The following is a 22,511-nucleotide window of genomic DNA, read 5'->3' on the forward strand; positions in this document are numbered from 1 at the left end:
CAGCTGAAGAGCTGCAGTGGCATAAAAATCCCCCTCATAAAAAAGACGAAGCACATTTGAGAGTTCAGTAGTGTGGTGTAGAAACCACAAACACTGCTCTGCAAAGAAAATACTGATTGGTCAGACCACGTTCTCCACAATTGAGCGAGTACATGTATGATGGATGAGAGGTCTCTGATTGGTTTGATGAGCATAAAATGTAACTCATGCCATGCCCTTCACACTCACCAGATTTCAATGACGTTAAACACGTTAGGGAGAATTTGGAGCTTTGTGTTAGATAACACCCTTTCCATCACCATCAAAACACCAATTAACCATATATTTTTAGATAGAATGGTGCTCCACTGCTACAGTACGGTTCCAATACATGCATTTTTAACAGTGATCATTTTAAGTAATAATATTGTAACCCTAATGTGTTTCCTCTTAGCAATAAAAGCTCCTATATACAGTGTGTGCAGAGTTATTAGGCAAGTTGTATTTGAGAGGATTCTTTTTATTATTGAACAACAACTTGTTCTCAATCAATCCAAAAGACTCATAAATATCAAAGCTTAAAATTTTTGGAAGTTCAAGTGTTATTTTTTTTTTTAGATTTGGCTATCTTAGGAGGATATCTGTTTGTGCAGGTAACTATTACTGTGCAGAATTATTAGGCAACATAATAAAAAACAAATATATACCCATCTCACTTGTTTATTTTCACCATGTAAACCAATCAGGTGAACAAGGGGGCCATGTCAATTTATTCTTCTTTTAGACCCTGACTGGCCAGCCACGCTGTGGAGTATTTGGATGCATGTGATGGAGCATTGTCCTGCATGAAAATCATGTTTTTCTTGAACGATACCGACTTCTTTCTGTACCACTGCTTGAAGAAGGTGTCTTCCAGAAACTGGCAGTAGGTCTGGGAGTTGAGCTTCACTCCATCCTCAACCCCATCCACATCTTTGATAATACCAGCACATACCAGTACCCCACCTCCACCTTGCTGGCGTTTGAGTCGGAGTGGAGCTCTGCCCTTTACTGATCCAGCCTCGGGCCCATCCATCTGGCCCATCAAGAGTCACTCGCATTTCATCAGTCCATAAAACCTTAGAAAAATCAGTTAAGATATTTCTTGGCCCAGTCTTGACGTTTTATCTGATGTTTCTTGTTCAAAGGTGGTAATTTTTCAGCCTTCCTTACCTTGGCCATGTCCCTGAGTATCGCACACCTTGTGCTTTTTGATACTCCAGTAACGTTGCAGCTCTGAAATAGGACAGCTTCACGCTTGATTTTCCTCAATTCATGGGCAGTTATTTTGCACCTTTTTTTTCAGCATGTTTCTTGCGACCCTGTTGGCTATTTGCCATTAAACGCTTGATTGTTCGGTGATCACGCTTCAAAAGTTTGCCAATTTCAAGACTGCTGCATCCCTCTGCAAGACATCTCACAATTTTTGACTTTTCAGAGTCCATCAAATCTCTCTTCTGATCCATTTTGCCAAAGGAAAGGAAGTTGCCTAATAATTAAGCACACCTTATATAGGGTGTTGATGTCATTAGACCACACCCCTTCTCATTACAGAGATGCACATCACCTGATTTACTTAATTGGTAGTTGGCTTTCAAGCCTATAGAGCTTGGAGTAGGACAACATGTATAAAAAGGATGATGTGATCAAAATCTTCATTTGCCTAATAATTCTGCACACAGTGTAGTACTAAAATGGAGTTCTTTCCCAACCAACATGCTCATGTGGGGCTCATGCGGGTGGAACGTGGGCTAGGTGGATTCCAGGTGGGCATGGGCTCTAAGTAGGCTTGTATGTGTGTTGTTACTGGTACCCAGTTGGGCTTCTCAAATGGGCCTCATTGTTACAGCCCACCTTAATGTCACATGGGTCCCATCTAGGCACCATATGCAGTGTACAACCCAGATGGGACCCATGTTTAACTCAACGTGGTCCCATCACTGATGCTGGTGGGCATCCATATTTGGGGCCAATGTAAAACCCAAGGACAAAACATTCTGGTTCCCAGTTGGGCTCCCCAAACAGGCCCCACATGGACATGCTGGGTTCCACTATTGCTGAGAGTCAAATATGGAAGCCCACCAGCATCAGTGACCAAGATAAGTTAAACATGGGCCCCTTCTGGGTTGCATACTGCACATGGGGCCTAGATGGGACCTATGTGAGATTATGGCGGGCTGTAATGATAGGGCCCATTTGGGAAGTGCAACTGGGTCCAGTAACAACACATTTACATGCCCAGCTGGATCACACCTATCCCACGTTCCACCCATGTGAGCCCCACATGAGAATGTTGACTGGGTTCAGCTAAAGGTGGGGAAGGAACACACTCCATTTTAATGCTTATGGATTTAATGAGGTGTCATAAGAGCACCTGTAGGTATAATGTGTGTGCATCACAATTCTTTTGTCCATAAAGTGTACATATCGCTGCTGTCCAATGAAAACCATGTATCTCCATTTTTGCCCGTTTTTAGTTTGTTCTATGATTTGAACCCTGTAGCTGCTCTGTACACTGTGTAAATATTTCTAGATGAATAGACCAACAGAAATGCTCTAAATTGCTTTGCGCAAACTCTTAATTTACATTGACTCCCATTCAGAGTTAAGACCATTTTTGCTTTTTCCTGTAGTCACCATTTTGGAGAAGCATGGTTTTTATTGGACAGCAATGATATACAGTATAAAAACATTCAGTCAATGATCAGAACAAAGTGGAACAGCATTAATTATATTATTAATTATATAATGTTACATTTTGAAGAGAAGAAAAAAAATGGTTTCACTTTACAATAGAACTGCATGGAGGGAATTGACAGAGTCCATGTTTCTCATACGGACCACTATCCTCTGTATACTTCCACATACATGCATGAGTCTTGGATCACTGCAAAGGCTAATCTACATGTTTGTTGAGGTCAACAAGGGCTAAACCCATAAACTGTAAAACCGCCACTTCTCCGGTACTCAGTGTGAAACAGTGCCATCATTTACTAGGATTTTGCTACCATACAACGAATTTTCATCAAATACATAATTTTCTACCATGTATCAATCGGAATTGATCCAACGCTCCACACCAGCACCTAATACAGCCCATTATGGTATATGTCAAGGTATATTCCACTTGCAATATGTAGTAGTATCTGTGCAATGTGCTGTCTTTCCACATTTCTTCTGCGTAATGAGATGGCAGACATGGCTGAACAACTGCACTTTATTTTCCTTCAGAATTTATTATCCATGGTTTCTCAAGATGTATAGACACAAAAGCGCAGACATACAGCATGGCAATGTGCTCAGACAGCTCAGACACATAAGCTCAGCAAATTACAAACCAGACCTTGTGTTTCTTCTTCATCACTGCCATTATTTCTTATCCTTATTTAATTATGATTGATTGATTCACTTTTTGAGTTTGAGTGTTTATTCAATCCCACTTCCCCCACTTTACCTTGTGTGAGTAATAGAACTGGGGGGGAAAGGTGTGTTCAAGCATCATTTAAAGTCAAGTACAGTACATACCAACTTATCAATTGAGATATTACAAAAATGTGTCCAACACTTATCAGAGCATTAAGGCATTAATTAAACTAATGTAAATTCACAAGCAGCACCCCCTACATTTAGCCCACATTTAGCCCACATCTCACTTTCTCCTCCCAGTTCAGGAGTGAGAGGGTTTGAGTTAAAAACTTTCTAACAGACCAGCTCGGATCACTCCAGCTTCTTCGTGTCATTTGTTGATCCAGCTGCATAAAAACCATGTCCTGTATTTTAATGAAATCAGCCAGGCGCTCTCTGTGCTAGGGGACTCTTATTTTGTAGAGCAGCTGAGATGATAAAGGTTTGTGGAGCTGCCGCTGACTTCACGCGGAGCGGTGTTGACCTCCGAGCGTGTTGCTGGATTATCGCTATGTGAATTTCAAAGGGCAGATTTCAGATCTCAGTGACCCGTGAGGGGAAACTCTGGTGAGTGATGAGGAAGACTGAGGCTACTAAGCTTACTAACGTTACTGTGACTGACTGGTTAAGGTTTTAACGGTAACGGAGAGATTAAACTCTTATTAGCTAGCGAGCTAACTCAGGACACGCTCCATTTCGGTAGCTAGCCCCTGCTCACCAGTTCAGTTTCTCCGTGGAAAAAGTCGCGCATATGTAGCTTATCTTGTCTCCTGTCTTCTGCATTTCAGGCAAAATGACCTTGGCACTAATAGGAAAACATGTCGCTCGCAGCTTCTGGGTAAGTGAAGTTTTAGCTGGCTACATGTTTTGCATGCACGGTGGAGTCCATGCTCTCCATGTAGCTGTAGTTCGTCCTCTCTACTCCTGGGTTGGTCAGTTCTGGTCACGTGATCTTAAGATAAGACAAAACAAAAATCCTTTATCAGTCTCACAGGGGAAGGAGGGGGGGATTCACAGTGTCACAGCAGCTAAGAGAAATCAAGACCCTCAACTTGTAGATGTTGAGATCATCTTAACTGAACATCTTACTGTAAAGCAGCTGCTCCAGGTAAAGGTGGTCTTCTCAGTTTATCTGGATAACTAACTAGGAGAGGAGCTGCAGGGCATTAGGGCTATATGAGGATACTTGATCGTATCTGAATTGTAGTTTTGTAAGAATCTGTTGCTCCTGATTGTATCCTGATGATTACTTTTATCATGATAAATATTGTGTAGTGTAATAGTGTATTTATACCTTGTCGCCCAGCCCTACAGGGCATTCATATTGGCCAGTCGAAAGTTACCTGGCTAACAGAGAAAGGCCTTGGGCACAGTTTCCTTAGTCCAAAGTATCTTGGTGTTGAGATCATCATCTAAACTTGTAGAGAGAGCGTTCAGTGTGATGCTAGCTCTGCCACCTTAGAATAAATTTTGCGCTGCAAAGATTTTGGAAAGCCCAGCCCATAATGTTAGCCCCCCCCCCAGGACCAGAATTGGAAACTGTAACACACCTATGGCCTCATTTCTAAACATTCACATACACATTAATTCATTTTTATTTATTTATATTTGTCCGACAGATGATGCTTTGTAAAAGTCCGACCACATCACTACATCATTTAATGCAAAAAAACAAAAACACGCTGGCTGGACTGGTGCACTGGCTTAAATGTCTGACTATATTTCTGATGATGCATAACAGAAAATTAAAATCCGTTGGTGCATTTTAATAACAATGGCTTTATTGGTCATGTTCAATAAGCTCCTGTGAGTAGCCACTGCACTGCACTCCAACGTGAGTGGTAATGCCTTCTATGACGTATTCCTGGCAACCAATATTGTGCCTCGCTCGAACATCACACACACTCAAGATGACACCTCACAACCTATACAGTTGTGGGTGTAAACAAGCTGTTCCTAGAGGTATAACACCCCCCCCCCCACCCTGATTTGCACCGGTCTACAATATCAGACATTTATCCAAAAATATCAACACATGGACATGTAATATCTTATAATAATTCCCAGACATGGATTAAACTTAGTCCTGGATGAAATTGCATTGCCGGTGGTTTTGCTTATGTATTACATTGCTTTTTAGCTAAAGATGAACCTTAATCTAGATCTGGGAAACCAGACTAGTGTTTTTCTTACTACAGTATCCTGATAGTTGACCTTGGTGATAGTAATCATAGTGATTATATGTTTTAATATCAGCTTAGAAGTAGTTGTAAGGCCCCAGTGAAATCTTCCATTTGACATCTAACCATGTTTGGTGGTGTTCTATGACTTGAATATGGCATTGATTGTAAAGCCATTTGTAATTTGTTTACTTTAAATGACATAAGTACAGTGAAAGCTTGTCTTGACATGTATTATTTATCAACAGTGTCGAAGATGGAGCGGCCTTCAGCACGTGTCCAGAACGTTTGTCTACGCAGGGCACCAGACGCGCTCTTCCATATTCCTCACAATGGATCGGTATGGGCAGCTGCCTTCCAGATGTGCCACAGGTTCTCTTCTCAGTGCCCAGTCATTCCACTGCTCTTCACTGAGGCAGAAGAAACGGCCGGTGGAGGCGCCACCTCCACGAAAACTGAACTTGTTCCGTTATGATTTGCAGAACATGAAGGAAGCCCCCAAACCTGCACTCTTTCTGGGGTATTCTGGTCTTATTCCCTTTGTGTCAGCTCCTTTACTTATGTGCGCAATGGAGTTGTACCTTCCTGAGGTAGCTTTTGCTCAGGTTGTGTACGGAGCCTCAATCTTGTCCTTTCTTGGTGGATCCCGCTGGGGCTTCGCCTTACCTGAGGGCAGCCCAGCAACGCCTGACTGGCTAAACCTAGGCAACAGTGTAGTCCCCTCCATAGTAGCTTGGATAGCCCTTCTTTTTAGCCACGACATTACCCAGTCTGGCATTATTGTGGTCATGGGGCTTGGCATGTCTCTCCACTATGATCTGCACCTTCTGCCCACCTACCCCAGCTGGTTTAAAGCGCTGAGGACAATCCTCACTATGGTTGCGGTTGTCTCTTTGCTGGGCACTATGGTTATTAAATCGGTTTATCCAGAGAAGAGATTTCTTGAAGACAAATAATTTATGCAGATTTTAAATAAGAACCAGTAAAGGTAATGAATATGTAACATCAATAAACATGTATCTTGTTGGGATGTCTTTGGATTCATGCTTGCAAACAAAAATAAAACTTACTCATTTCCTTAAATAGAAAGGGTGTTCCTTATTTATCGTCTCTTGCAGTAACCCCTTTAGCTCCTGAAACTGTGACAGATTATCAGATTAATATAATATGCAAATATGGTCATATATATGAGAAATGTGCCAATTTTAGACAAAGTGACTGGTAGAGAAAATGTTCAGCATGAAGCTCGCTTGACCCTTTATAAATCATCTTTGTGCTCTGATGCTTTTTGGGAACCCTATGGGAACAGTAACAACAGTATCAAATGAAATGAACATTAAGTCTGAATGTCTTCCTATGGCATCAACACTAGCAGCTATTTAGAATGGATTTTATAAAATACAATAATTGAGTGAATACTGTGGATTTGTTTGTCATTTTTGGATTTTTATATTAGATATATATATATATAATAACAACTAACTGAATAAATAATTTCTGAAGGAAAATGTATGTATACACTGCTAGTTTGTCCACCTTGTAGATGTTAAGTCAGAGACAATTCTCTTGCATTGGTCATCCTCCAGTCCTTCATCAGTGGTCGTTGATGAGTTTCCCACAAGCTTTATAGACTTTATATAATGCATATATATATATATATATATATATATATATATATAAAACCATATCTCAAATGAAACCCAGATGATTGTATTACTTGCATAAGAAGCGTTTGAGCAGCCCTGGTTTCCAACCAGAGAGAGAAGAAAACTTCTCCCCAGTAAAATCCGCTGTTTGCTCTGCAGAGGGCAGCACGCGCACGCTCAAAAGCCCACGACGTCATTGGCTTGTGATGAAACCGTTCCCAGATCAGCGCTTCAGTATCAATGACTGTGCTGCTCTCAGGGTTGTGTTCCCGTGCGCTGATTCCAGACCAGTGAATCACAGCGGCGACCCGCAGAGGTTCAGGAAGCGGGTAAATTCCTCCGTGACGGGTAGCAGCGAGAACCCAAGCAGCTTTGCATGAGCCAGAGCGAGCAGCCCGCCGTCACCTCCACCGCGGCTCCGTTGATGTGGATCACCGCTGCGGACTTCAGACATGCCCGACGGTGGCTTTGCGAACGGCGTCGGGGAGCTCTTGGGATTTCAGACATCTCGCAAATGACTGACAACGAGTAGTTCGGGTCGCGGAGACGTTATTTGTTAACGTTACACTGCCAGTCAGCTAGCTGCGTGTACAGGCTGCTTGGAGAAGAGGCTGAAGCGCCGAACACAGGAGACACGAGCGAGTAACTTGGAGAAACCTGCAGGATGAGGAGGAGCGGGCTCTGAGGGGATATTAGCACTATAACGTTGAGCTAACGTTTCTGGCGTGTTGCGTACGAGTCAGGCTCCGGTTAGCCAGTTAGCTAAGCTTACTTGTAACTACAGTAACTAGAGGCTAACTTGGGTGAAGTGGTCTTCGGTCGTCGGGCAGTTTTCGGTCAACCTGCGTTACCGGCCTTTTTTCTCTTTCGTTTGTGAAAGTAAGCAAAACCACTCCGGGCTTCATATCGGTCGAGTTTTTACGTTAACCGTCTATAAAACTTCCCGCTTGGTGTTTTGTCGTCTGCCGGCTAAACAAGTTACACCTAGCTAGCTACCCCTCAGAAACACTAACTAGCCAAGTTAGCTAGCTGTAGCTGTAGCTAGCTGCATTCACGGCTCTAGCCCCAGTCCCAGATGTTGTTGAAGTCCAGCTCGACCGGACCCTCAGGAGCGAACTAGGAGGCGGTTAGTGAACACTAGCTAGCTAACTATCTAGCTATCTACCCACCATGACCTGTTCAGCCTTTGAGTCGGGCTGACTTGGGAGAATCGCTCGCTGAAAGCCGTTTCCCCTTAACGTGTGCCGGTTGATGGTAGCACCAGGTCCAGTTCCTCCCCGGCTTTTGTTCTCTAAGCGAAAAGAGGCTCCTCGCAGCTCCATGGATTTGGACTTTGTCAGTGCAGCCGTAGTCGTACCGAGTCAGGCTAGTTGGGAGACTGTCTAGTCAAGCCGTCAGAGAAACCAGGTTCATGATCATCTGATTCGCCAGGTTCTTCAACCGGCTCACAAAATGAAGAGGACCGAGAACAAACAGAAGAGAAAACTGTGCAGCGGCGAGCAGCAGACCAGCGGGGCTGAAGGGAAGGATGGGGTAAGTGCCTTGTAGTGCATGTGCTGACTGAGACTCTGACTGAGTGTTTCTTATGGGCTGTGCGGTGTTGGACTGTAGACAGGGCGCCGGTGGCACTGCATGCTGGCGCAGGTATCCTGCAGAGTCAACGCGCTGCATGATCTTTGCCTCGCCTCTTTCCACACCCTGAGCACCCTGGATGGTCTTTCTCCTTCGTTCTCGGCTGTTAATTTCAGAACAACTGCATTTTAATCTTAAAACCGACCCTAAACGTAACTCCTGTGCATTTGATCTATAGGTTTGCAAGGGGATTCAGTTTTGCCTTTGTTTGGGCATCCAGAGAGGGCTACCAGTCTTTCAGGGACAGCCAGAACTCTGCCCTTCTCACCTGAGGGCCTCGAAATGTGCTCTATGTCCCACGTTTTTGTAATGTAGTCAGATAGACAGTGAAAATAAATGACCTTTGCTGTTGTTATTGATATTAATATGGTCCTAATTGCTCAATTTAGCCTACTGTAGTATTGTTTGATTCTTTTTATACCTCATTACTCTCACTGGAACTTGAATTTTCCATGTGACGTCTCAATAAAGTTGGATTTGCTAATCGTCTGGGGGGCATGGCTGTGAATTTAGTGAGTTTGAGGTAGCTTCTCTGTTGTGCTACCATTTCCTAACCTTGATGGATGGGAGTTGAACTGCATTGTGGACTGTCAGTCTGGTGGCTGTGTGGACTTTATGAGTTTTAGGTGAGATGTAAAGGGTGTGCACACACCCCGCAGTGTTTGTGTGTGTGTGTGTGTGTTTGTTTCTGGTCCGTGGCTGTTCACCTCGTGTGTGTTTGCAGATGAGGTCATAAAGGGAGTGACAGCAGCAAGGTGTGTTTGTAGGGTCGGAGCCCAATGCAGGTGGTTGACATTCAATAGCAACTGCAAAGGTGCAGGTGAACACACCTCGAACGCTTTGATAAGCACCTGTTCCTGTATCATAAGGGTGGACAATTTAGCAAAAATATACCATTACTGTGTGCAGTACTCCTCCCAGGGTTTAGCTTTAGTTCTGAGGTTTGTGAACAAGTTGGAACAGACAGGGTGTGTATGGAAATCATTGGTGCCCTATTTGAAAAAGGTTGTAAGAGCTTTGAACAAGGATGAATACAATGATTTATTTTTTCTTTCAGAGTCATTGTTCGAGACAGTGTTTAAGAACAAACTGCTGGAAAATAAAATGAAATAAAACATGCTAATGAGTTGACTTTCAACTTATTTCAACTATTTTGACATCTAAACAGCTTTTTCTTAAGCTAAGTCTGTTTCTTGTTAATCAAGTTGCATTAAAGCTGAAGTGAGTGGTGTATGGTAATTAAGATTTACAAGAATGTGTTCACACTTGGCAGGTTTGCTTTGTTTAAAACAAATCCTCCTGCTGTTGTCTGTAAATGTGGTTTTTCAGAACATCTGAGAACGTTGCTGTCCAGGCCCCGATATACACCCAATACATGGGCCGAGAAATCCTTTCTCCTAGGTTGTTCCTTTTAAGTGAGAACGCAATACAGACTTAACACACTAAGCACAGAATGAACCTTAGTCTTCACTGTAAAATACTCTTACAGTGCTTTCATGAAATATTAATGTAGCACATTTTCACCTTTTAATGAAAGCAGTAATGCCTAGAGGCTGTTGCGGTGACTTCACCCCCCCCCCCCGTTGGCCTGTTTGTAATGTTGTTTACACACTGTTTACTTTTAGCTTTCTACAAAGTCATTCTTTATAATTCATGCAGCTGTTCAGCATGTTAGAGGTACTGTCCATACCCACGTTGTATTCAGAAAAGCTTACTGCCATTCTGTTTTTCACACTTACCACTGCAAAGATGGATCATTTAAATTGATGACAGAACTGTGGGAATGTAGCCATGAAAAAATATGGATTCCTGGATTGAACAGATGGGATAATTCTCTCTTTTACCGGAGCTTCCCTGTGCTTTTATTTCTTTCTGGATTGACCACAGGTGTGTGCTTCTCCATCATCTGAGAGAATTCAGTACAACTTTTTTTATTTTTTTGGATATTATTTATTTATTTCTTTATTATATAGATGATGTAGTCTGATTGTTGTGTACTGCTCTAAATGTTGCAGAATATTCATTTTATCTCTGTACTCATTAAATGTTGGGCCAGAAAGTGAACAGGAAGTTTGTTTTAAGTATCTTTGTGTTTACATTGACCAGTTTTTCTCTTAGCACTAAGACCAAGCTAGCAGAATCATTAAAATCTTGGTGCACTTATTGGTGCACCATATTATGGTGCTAAATTATAAGAAAGGGTAATGCCTTGCCACTTTGCTACAAGATGTTTTGTATAGCACCTGCCCATTGTTTTTATTTTATTTATTTTATTACTTTATTTACTTACTCTAAATTCTTCTTCTTATTATTATTATTATTATATATTTCCAGACTTTTGTTTTTTTCCATACTTTTGTGTTTGCCTGAGCATTATAGTATCGGGACACTTTGTATTGGACATTGTTTCTTTGTTCTTGTATTGCGTCTTGCGTTCACTGATTTATTTCTCTATGGTTTTTATTACCGTCACAAGCACAGTATCAGGTTTTATTTAGGCGATAAATTGAAATGCTGTAGTTCTAGTGAAAGTTCATGAGCTTGGCAAAAAGACTTTGAGTAAGAAGTGTGTTAAACAAAACCTTTATTTCCAAGTTGGGCAGGTTGGTCACGTGTTTGACTTGTAAATGTGCTGGTAGAACAGGATGATGGACAGGCAGCTTTAGGTTTGACGGGTTCCTGGCCCACTGCAGTTATCTAACCACAGTTTTAATAATGCTTTTCTGGGCAGTGACTTGTATAACAAATAAGCTTTTCATCTCTTCAGTTTTCTGTTTTGCGCTTATTTTGAGTCATTTGAGAGATGAATCGGCTAAAGAGGCTTTAGAAAAAAGAAAAAAAGCATGCTGTTGACGTAACTGAAAGCTGCGTCCCTTATGGCCTGTGAACTGTCGTTGCATTGTAGTGATTCAGTACAGCCACAGTCAGTTGCCCTTCTTTGGAATATAGAAATAACCTAGTCCTGTTTCATATCCTGTATCTCTGGTTCATTATTAACCAATAGCTTTTCCACACATCAGATGATGATGTTCAGTTTGGCGAGTACCTTTGTGTGACTCTAAGTTCCATGCTGCTACCTCATTAGGAAGCATTAGATTATTGATTAACATCATTGCTACCATGACATACAAGAACAGTTAAATATTTAACTGGGATTTTACTGCTGGGAGTGAGTGATTTTCATCTAGTTCAGACTTGAGCTACAGAGGTTAAGTGGAGCTCATAACTTGCAACTCTACTGGCTCGAACTGGCAAACTAAAAAGCCCTGTTAAGAAAACTGTTCAGTCTGAGCAAATGTCCCTGTGGGCCCGAATGAAATGTGAGCACAGCCAGCATTTGGTCATTACAATAACATCATCCTGGAATTACCTCCAGCATAACTCATTCACCAAATGAAGTGCGTATGTTCGCAGTGTTTGACACTGCATTACAAACACTAATAATTTCGATAAATATCTACAGTGAACAGACGATACAGTTATGGCAGATATCTCACATTTGATGATATATTTACTAAACTCTAGAAGAACAGCATGTTTAGGTGACTTTGGGATGCTGTGCATTTTCTTTCCCATTTTACTGCATTTTGTAACCCTTTACTTTGTTAAATGTTGCATTTCTTGGTAGTGCTAATCTAGACGAGTTTACTCTCGGTTCAGTACATTAGAAATGTGTATCTGCTGATTGGCAGATATTTATTTGAAAAAATAAATTTGATCTCTCTCTGTCCCATATTGGTACATCCCTATGCTTTCTACTCCGTCTGTATGTAAGGCTACAAAATACACTATATGCTCAGATGTTTGTTGACATCCCTGCTTATAAATGCATTCAGCTGCTGTAGGTTGCATCCATTGCTGACATATATGTGCATATGCACATGGGCGGCTCGTCTAGTCCCTGTAGAGAAGCACTGCCAATATAAATGGACAGACGTGCTAGAGTGGTATGACGCCCCCCCAGAATTAAGCTGTGGAGTAGTGGAATTTTCTGTAATGAAAATTGAAGCTTCATCCAATGTTTCTGGGATGAGTTGGGAAGTTGGGGGTGAGGTGGAGTGGTGATCATCTAATATCCTGACCTCACAAATGCTCTTGTCACTGAATACAATCAGATCCTCACAGCAATGCTCCAGCATATTTATCAGTATAATCTCAATACTGTTCTTTTCTTCATTCCATAGCAACATTTTAGAAATCCTTAGGAGCCCTATATGTATGGGCAGACGTGTGTGCAGGATGTGTTCATGTGTGTTTGTGTTGGAGAGTATGATTTGCAGTGAAATTCAAGCTGCTGACTCTTTTGAGACATCAGTCTCATGGTCCTTTCTCTGCTTGCAGCAGTTAGTCACACAGTGAACGGTAGGGGTGGGAGTTCTGGTGTTTCTCACTGTTCTCTGTTTTGCTATTATACTGGAGACATTCACGGGTTCTGTTCTGAGCCCTGGGAGCCCCAAGGCGCTCACCGTGATTTCAGCTAAAGAAACCACACTCTGTTTGCTGTTTTGCAGCTCCTGTAGTTTCAACTGTTCCGCCTTGGAGCATATCACGTTAGGACTACACTGGAGACTAACCCTTGGCCGCCTGCCGTATGATTGTCAAAACTGAAAAACATCCTGCCTTTCTTTGTTTTCCTACTGAGCTCAAGGTCTCTCTGTCTGTCCCCTCCAGTCTCAGGTAGCTCACTGATGATAGCTATGGGACCCACTATGCTGGTAGGTTTGGCTTATGTTGTAGTTTTGTTTAAAGCAACACAGTGACCACATGCTAAACTTGACGTGTTAATTTGCTGCCAAAGACATTAATTGTAATCTCTAAAATGATAAAAAAAAAGTTTTCTACTGCACATGAATACTGAACACTGAATACATCCTGCAATATGAGTCAGATCAATGAGAAGGAACCAGTTCAGTCATGTTGTAGGCATTTGGCAGTTCTGAGCGTTCTCCATCTCAGAGAAGCCATTCTCATAGAAATTAGTTGTTTCCTATATTATGGTTTAAAATGTTTGCTATATCACCTTTTAAGTGCTGCCTTTTTAGTTTTTGTTTATTTTTACAGAGCACAGACCACTAAAGTCATTTTCCCCAGCATTACAATAGTCTTCCACTGCATTGTGTAGACTGTTGTTTAAAGCAGCCCATATTCATCAGAGAACAGGGAAGCTTGGAAATTTGGAAAATGAAACGTATGAACGTATGAACCTTGAAAATCCTAATTACAAATGATTATGCAGCATTTAGGATGCCCATTTTTTTTTTACATATCTAAACTATTATTATATAAATTATATTATATAATTTAGATGAACAATGAAAATCCTGAAATATTAGTTTTTTTTTTATTATTAACTACATAGACTTTAAAATGTTTACAGTGCCTGGTGAGAATAATATCCATTATTCAGTTAGGGGGAGAATAAAAGTGAGACTAATCAACAACATTAATCATGTGCAGCTGTGTTATTATTCTGGCTTATTTCAGACCTTAGACCGAGTGCACATTGTTTGAAGCAGCAGCTCTGATGAAGCTGCCAATAATGAAATGCACCAGCAGTTCGGAGTAAATCTGCAGCTCCTCAAGCTCTGTCGGTGTGTAATTATGATAAATGCCTGTAGATTACAGCCCCACAACTGCTTAATCCACATTACATTGAACCTGTCGCATACTCCGTGCCGAAGAGTAAACCAACCTTGCTTTGATCTGCAGGACTGCTTAAGACCCTGTTAACAAGGGGTGTAAGTGTTTACATTGCACTTAAGGAAGCGTGATCAGTGCAATAAAAACTGATCTGTTAGAAATAATGGTCAGAAATTTCTACATGACCGTTAGAACATTACATTTAACAGACCGTTACATTTTAGTCCTGGTTTGCTTCTTCTGTCTGAAGCAAACCTTCAGACAGAAGAAGTTAAAGCTCAGACATGTGGACTGGCCTGCATGTAGACTTTCCCATGGTGAAGCGGTCAGATGCGGATGGCATAACGTGGGTGGAGCGAGTGGGTAGGAGTGACCTCGGCGTTGGTTTCTTTAGATGCCTTCGTATCCTGTTCATACTCCAAACGAACCAGACCAGAGTTTGTTCAGATACGGGCCGAGACCCACTTGCTCAGGCAGTCTTGGTCAGCTTATTTGGTGTGAGTTCAGAAGGCCACGTTCACACATACTCAAACTAAGCACACTAAAGATACAGTCGCACCCGGGTTCGTTTTAATTGAACCAAAGCTGACAAGTACAAACACAACACAGACTTTGTGTGAGTTCAAAATAAGTGGAGAATCGCACATCAAACTTAAAAGATTTGTTTGGTAGATTGGGATATTTGCACAGTTAGGTCTTTATCTTTCCTCAAACACTGTGCATCCTGATATTGAGAAAGTGGATATACTCTTTAAAAGTGCAGGTTAAAAAAACTGCTCCAAAAATTGATGAGCTGATATGCAGTGTGTGTTTGTGTGCCACAACTAATCAGCTAGAATTCTCTCCATGTGGAAGTATGTGTGAATGTGAGTGAGTGTTTAGAGCTGGAGTAATTATGAGTGCTGACTCTTTAAAGAGTTTGCTGTTGTCTGAAGGCAGAATTTAATGGTGCAGAAAGACGGATCGGGGCTGACTCAACACTGACTGGGGTATACTACAACACATGCAGCCTTGGAGGAAGCGTATTCCTCTGTTAAAGCAGAACTTCATTACTGCATTGACTTTATGTAAGAGGGACATAGTTATGATTGAATGCATTTGCCGTTTTTAAGACATTGACATGTCTGTAAAGAATTTGAACGTGATGGTTTTCATTAAATAGTGCTGTGAGGGGCAGAATGGTAAGTGTTGGTAAGCGATCAATTCTGTCTGGAAGACATATAAGCTAGTGACAAAGTGAATGATGTGTAGATCTACAAACGTTTGCTGATTTCTGCGTTCGCCTGAATGCAGATAATGAGCAGATTGTAGTAAAAACAGCAAAATGCGCTGTTCTAATTGTAAGTGATTTTCCAGGAAAGGTTAGGTCTTTACTCTGTCAGTATGTTTGTTAGTAGATATAAATATTTTAAAGTATTTCATATTGCACGCATACAGTACTGTGCAAATGATTGAGGCATCTTTGAAAATGACATTTAAAGCAGTATTATACGAGAATTGGCATTTCTTGCTCCTAGGTTCATCCTACATTCGTCACTTTATACACTGAGAGATACAGATAATCATGCGGACTGACAATTTTCCACAAATATGACTGAGGTTATGCAGTTTTCATGAACATTATGGGGGGGGGGGGAGGGGGCGACAAGTTTTTAGATTTTAGAAAAAAGGGAGGGATCTACATTTAGCAGAGAGTTCAGAAGAGAATATCTTTGAAGAGTAGTAATTATTTGCCAAAGCCAAAGTTATAATATTTCATTATGAGCCAATGAGAACTAAGCTAGCATAACGCCACATTACATACAGTAACGGTATCATGAACGCTTCAAATTACTGTCACTGCATTTAACAACAACAAAAAACAACAACCAAAAAAAAGGTGCTGTGTCTGTTTCACGCCTAGCCTAGCTGTGCTGTATGGCACTCTGATCACGTGTTACTGTCCTCGCTGCTCTGAGAAAGAGAGAGAGATGTAAACAGAGCGGCATGAACCAAAGCATGACCAATATGGTTGACACTAGGCTAATCAGTGTAATATTCCAAATCCCACTTAAACATCACGCTGTTTGAACAGTTAAAAAATTCTGCCAATATTGTTATATGTAAAACAAAGTTCTGGCTAGCTGCTACTTGAGGTCCAGTCAAATATCATGGTGAATATTTAATGAGCGTCGAGTGAACCTTTATGAACAGTGGTGGATGTGAATTGATGGATCATAGTTATTCATTGCTATGTTCACCTTATCGGGATGCTGGATTGATAGCATCAAAAACTAGGCAGCACATGCCTAGTATAAATTATCATTGTGTGCAACCAACACATGAAGCTAATAATAGTTTTTATTATAAATTGATGTAGAACATAATGATTTCTTGGCACTGTAATAACAGCTATGAGAGCCAAGTGTCTTCAAATTACAGGTGGCAGTCATGTAAACCAAGCAAGATTTTAATGACTTGAATTTGCGTAGTTATTGAATTAATTACTGACACAGCAGTTATCTTTAAATCTACCTGTAAATCTGTTTATGCACCAGAAATTATATTGAGTCAGTTTCTGAACTTCTTACCTTTTTTCTTTAGTGCTTATGAGTTGTCATGTCTAGTACACTTGCACATTGCCTCAGATTTTATTCATATCAAATGTTTTTACTGACTGGCAGTATTGTGCTTGACCTTTGGTTGACTGAAGCAGCCACTTGAACTGGTTCGCATCCCGGATAAGGTGTAGTGCGCTCACTCTTTCCCTTTCCATCTGCAGTCTCTTGCTTTTTCCTTTTGCTCTTACAAATCTCCACTGCCCTCCCAGCTTAGCGAATGCTGTATTGTATTTAGTCAACATCTGGGGTCATATCCAGATGTTGTCATGGACTACTTGATGCTTGTATCCTGTCTCCATTCCTCAGTGACTCTTTAAGCCCTCCTCACAGTCATGGCTCTGTGGCTTTAGCTCCCCACTCCTTTTTTTTCCCTGTCCTATCACCACTAAGTAGTGGAACACTGCTTTACTGTGTTTGAGGATGGGAAACCTTCCACCTTATTGCCTCATTGCTTCACCATGTGCTTCTTTTCATTTCAACATCTGCAGACTAGCACACATCTGGATCAAAACAAGTCAGCGTTTGCTAAGACTACAGAGGAGGACTAGGATGATTCTTCAAAAATGATCTCAGTATTCCTTGGCAAACAGAGCATTTCAGTCATTGTAATAAATTATCTCCAGCTTCTCAATGGTATTAGTCACTCTGGACTTGGCTAAGTAACACCTTTTTAGTCTTTGAACTTTTATGTAATGGCTTGTCCTCTGCATTGTACTGTAGCAGTTTCATTTTTTTGTTGGTAGTAAATTGGTTTCTGAGTGTGAGAATAACTCCTGTTGCGCTTGGCTTTGAAACGCTAAATTTCCATGCATGTACATTTCCACATATTTAACTCAGCATTGCACAGAAATATCTAAACAAATTAGAGTTGTCTGAAAGCCAGTTAAATAGTATGATATAGGACCGTTTTTATATGTGATACAGAATTCTGATGTGCAAAAATAGTGTCCCAGATTTTCTGCACAAACTTTAAGCACATATATAATAATATTTTATTACATGTTATTGAAACATCTCTAATTTTATGTGTCATTACTTGAAGGCTTATTGGCTCCTCAGACATCTCCATAGCCAGATCACTAAGCTGTTTGAGCTTTTTTAGAATGGCTGTAAGTATAAGTGGTGAGGGGGAGCATCCTTCGGTCTTCTCAGGCCAGGTCCACCTCTCCACCATGCTGTTTGTGTTTGTTTTGCTGTGTCACGAAATGCATGCTTATGTACTGTATGTACTACACTGATGAATGCATGTCTAGTAGTGGTGCACAGTGTTTTTACATCATGTTTAGTGTGCGATTTAGAGAGCAGCTTTTCTTTTGGGTGCTTTTTCTTTTATACTGAAAATATTACAGAAATGTATCATCTTTAACTTCATGGCTTTTAGATATCAGATCATCTGTTTCTCGCTTAGCTATTCAGGTGTTCCTTTTACAAAAAGCACTCCCGGTGACCTAGGTTTACTTTAAGTAGGATGGTGTTTTAGGCAGCAGGCTAGTTTATACAGTAATAAATAACATTGTTAGGACTGAAAATACAGTGGTGCGAACACCATGCTCATGCTTCAGAAAATCTCCTGGAAATCTTGTAAAAGAACAGCTGCAATGTAATGCTCTGCCTCAGAGTGATTTATAGTAAATATTATTGATCTTTATAAGGGCTGTTGTCAATGTTCAGCGGTGACATTGTTTTTGTAGAAAATCAACATGTCAGAGTCTCAGTACTAGCCAAGCACCCTGAGGCTGGAGTAACATTTTATAGAGTATATATAGTCTCAGACACAGAAATGCAAACAGCTCCCTCCTAATTATGAAGTGGATAAATGCCATACGGACTTGAACAGTATGGCAGTGTTCCATTGTGTGTTTTAGAAGAAAGTATTACAGTTGTCGCAGTGTTGTAAATTAAGGGAGTATGTTTGAAAAGAGACTAATTTATGCAGTTTATGGTAATCAGATTATGAGGGGTGGGGGATCCAATTTTATGGCTCTGCTTTTTAAAATAAAGCATTACCGTGGGGGATGGTTTGGAATGACATCCTTTGTGGTACGAGTGTTTTGAGAAGCTGCTCATTTCTTCAAAACCAGAATAGTCCGACTAGCAATGGGTGAGTTTGGAATGAGGGGTGGAGCAGTTTGCTTTTGTCTGTTTCATTTAATGCTATCATCGTTGCTACAGGGACTCCAGTTACCACTGCAATAAACCCTCATGTGTATAAAATTTTGTTGAACGCTTTATTTTGATGTGTGTTGCTGAAGGGAATGCCTTAATTTTAATGTTAATCTTTTTTTTTTTTTGAGCAGACAAAAACTTCCCTGCATTCCAATTAACTAGCTTCCAAGTCTATTCTTTACTACCTGAGAAGCTCCTTCGTTTTACTTCAGCATTTCAGTGCCTAAATGAACCTTATCTCAGCACACAGCAGCATGAAGGCCATTAAACCAATTTCCACGCCTTTATATTCCCAGTAAAGACAGTTCTAAATGCTAATCTCTCCCTCATTGTGGCTGGGGTTCAGCTGGCTGTTCTAGTGTCTGAGTGGAGTCACATCATTCTTCACTCCTTCTCCAGCTGATGAGTAGGTAGAAGTAGCCTTCCAACATCGAGGAGGTTAATGAAAAGGACGCCATTGCTTTTGTCAAAGATTCTGATGGATGGGAAACAGAATCCTTTACAGAGTAGACTGATCGGTCATGCTAGCGCTTATGAAAAGGAAGAATTGTACTAACGGCCACATATTCTGTTATGTTTGTCTGTGGCTATTAAAAATAATGTGGCCAGAGTTGTTCCATTTTCCTCTCAAGAGTCTGTCTGAAGGAAGCTGCTGGAAGAATTTTGTGTTTTGGATACTTCATGTACTTGAGGCCTGTATGGGAAGATAAATGTACAAATGAAGAAAAGCCTAAAAGGTTTATTTGAGCACTACAAAGAATGGAGTAGAAAAATGTTAATCTTGTGTTTTTATTATTGCAACAGAAATGGCCAAGCCCAGCAGGTCTTCTTGCCTTTTTTTTTTTTTTTTTTTTTTTTTTTTGGTCAAGAAGTAGGGATGCGTTTTAATGAATCCATTTGTCACAGTGGACAGTGATTCAGTGCCCTCGGCTCAGAGCTGCCTCTGAACTTTGCCTTTTAATTAGCTTAGTGAAAGGGCACTGTGGGGGGATGTAGCCTGTTGAGTAAGTTCTTTCTAGTGGGAATGAACTCTTAGGGGTCACATTGCATCGCAAAAAAGAAATGCTTGGAATTTCAATTATTATGCTGCTAGCTGCGCTATTTACCTGTTAAAAAGATTAATGGTTTGCTACCCTTTCTATTACTCTCTGTTCACACATAAGACTTTCACATTTTAGTGATTATTTTTATTTATTTTCATGTCCGAAAACCCCCCAAACACAGTACCAACCAATCGGTGAATGTGTTAAATTGCAATTTAAATTGCATTTCACAATAGTGATACCCTATTTGGTGTTATGTTGAGCCCCCCTTTTTAACCATCTACAGCAGCGTTTTTGCTGAGAAGCCTGTTAACCAGGCTAAGAACTAAATTAATAATCCAAATAGCTCTTTTTGTGAGGAACATTGTAGAACCATCCCCAGGGCAGCTAAATGCGCTTTGACAAAAGTACTTACTGCCCTAAATCAGATCATTTGTTTATATTTATATATATATATGTAATGTTGAGTTTTCAGTTTAAAACGATATGCTGCAGAACTGAGCTGCTGCTGTTGTAGCTAATCAAAAATTTTGGAAGAGACATTAATAAACATGCCAATATATTAACGTTAGCTTGATTATTAAGGGTGTACCGTTGCATTGAACCACACTGACGTCACAGTGCTTAAACGTGCCGCTGTATATTGCAAAGATGTGATGCATCATAGAAAATATGCTTTCTGTTAAATGTGCTCTAGCTTTCAAGACTGTTTGTTTAGCTTTGCAAGTTTTATTTGCCATCACTGAGGTCTCACGGCCGTCCATGATTATCTTGTGTTCACACAAAAGTGTTTTCACAAATCTTGCAGAGCTGCACAGTGTCATCATAGCAACAGCTAATACAAATAGTGATGTAATTAGCTGTCATTTTAGAGGGTAACAAAATAAAACTGTAAGTAAAAGTGAGGTTATTTGTAAAGCTGGCTGAATATTTGTTAATTCCTGCAGCACTCTGTGCTAATGATGTAGGCACTATCAGAAGAACGGGGTCAGTGTGAACATCAAGAAACATCTGGAAATCTAGAGCAGGCCGTGAATTGTAATAAAATTGGTTTTAAAATGAAAAGATCTTAAAATAAAAAACACAACATTTAACAGTGTAGGTCTTTAGACATTCAGTAGTATTCAGTGAAGCAAGACCATGTTTTGGATGTTTTTTGCTACTTTAGGTTGAGTGGGACTTTTGCCAACAATCTGGGTCCTGAGGTCATGAGTTCCTGCAAGGATTCAGACTCTTGGTGAATGTCTTGGTGATGGGACCCAATATTCACACTACTTTCACTGTTCTTTTGTCCTGACGTTACTGATGACTTGCAGTACTATGTTAAACACTTTTCCTGATACGCAATCTGAGAGGACAGACTTCTGACTGAAACTCTGATCACTTTGACCCTGTAACCTGACTGTAGGATTAGAGAGAGTGAAGATGAGAACATCCTCTCTCCAGAGTGTTTTTTTGGATTGTGAGTGGAAACATATACTGCAGCGAAAGCTTATACTGAGTAGTTGCAGCACATGCTGAGACCTTTCCACACGGTACTTTTTAAGAACATTATGAAGCATTTCTATTGGTCCATTCATCCTGAAATTTTGATGCAGGGTAAAGAACTGCAAAATTAACATACTGTCAAAAAGTGGAAAAACAACAAAGTTGGAGATACAGCATTTTGTGTGACAATATGCAGATTTCCATTTCGAGTAAATTAACATTGTATTAAGAACTCATTCCTCCTCCACAGCCTTGTACACTGCTGTGATTTCCAGTGAGTGTGATTAGTTCATTAACTAATCACCTTTTAGTTTTGAGATGCACATTTGTTCTATAAGATTAATTGTTACACTTTTGTCTCTCTTTATTGAGGCCTTATCTCCCCCTGCAGGCCTTGGAGGTTGGGCCTTGGGGCTGGGTGGGCCTGGACTTGGGGCTTAGTGCTGCTGCTCTCTCCTTCCCACAGCTGCGAAAGACAGATTACAGAAGGCTAGAGTGGGTGAAACCCATAGTGACCCCAGTCACACGGTCCCTGGTTATGGATGATGAGGTAAAAGAAGAAATACAATTTCTGTAGAATTAATCCCATATAAATTACATTGAAATTACAAACATATTTATTGTATATATTGAATTTACAATGATATGGAGACTCATGACATGCTCAACAAAATATTAACTTTTTTTTCAAAA

General features: G+C 40.6%; 2 protein-coding genes across 6 annotated transcripts in view; both read left to right on the top strand.

Moving 5' to 3' along the window:
- The first annotated feature begins 3,875 nt into the window (after nucleotides 1-3,875).
- On the top strand, nucleotides 3,876-6,692 carry tmem69 (transmembrane protein 69). Of its 2 annotated transcripts, XM_072683027.1 has the most exons (3): nucleotides 3,876-3,990; nucleotides 4,212-4,261; nucleotides 5,852-6,692. In XM_072683027.1, exons 2-3 carry the CDS (start codon nucleotides 4,217-4,219, stop codon nucleotides 6,557-6,559), a joined length of 753 nt encoding a protein of 250 aa, XP_072539128.1. In that variant the 5' UTR covers nucleotides 3,876-3,990; nucleotides 4,212-4,216; the 3' UTR covers nucleotides 6,560-6,692. The 2 variants fall into 2 exon arrangements, with proteins under 2 accessions (XP_072539128.1, XP_072539129.1); XM_072683028.1 differs by lacking the exon at nucleotides 4,212-4,261 and having other exon boundaries at nucleotides 3,877-3,990.
- A 933-nt stretch (nucleotides 6,693-7,625) lies between these two features.
- Nucleotides 7,626-22,511, top strand: part of mast2 (microtubule associated serine/threonine kinase 2) — a 151,007-nt gene continuing 136,121 nt past the window's right edge. For all 4 annotated transcript variants that reach the window (XM_072684307.1, XM_072684308.1, XM_072684309.1 and 1 more), the window contains exon 1: nucleotides 7,626-8,782. In XM_072684307.1, coding sequence (XP_072540408.1) covers nucleotides 8,702-8,782 — 81 coding nt within the window. In that variant the 5' untranslated portion in view covers nucleotides 7,626-8,701. The remainder of the gene's footprint in view (nucleotides 8,783-22,511) is intronic.

This window comes from Salminus brasiliensis, chromosome 7 (assembly GCF_030463535.1).
Source record: "Salminus brasiliensis chromosome 7, fSalBra1.hap2, whole genome shotgun sequence".
Taxonomy (NCBI): domain Eukaryota; kingdom Metazoa; phylum Chordata; class Actinopteri; order Characiformes; family Bryconidae; genus Salminus; species Salminus brasiliensis.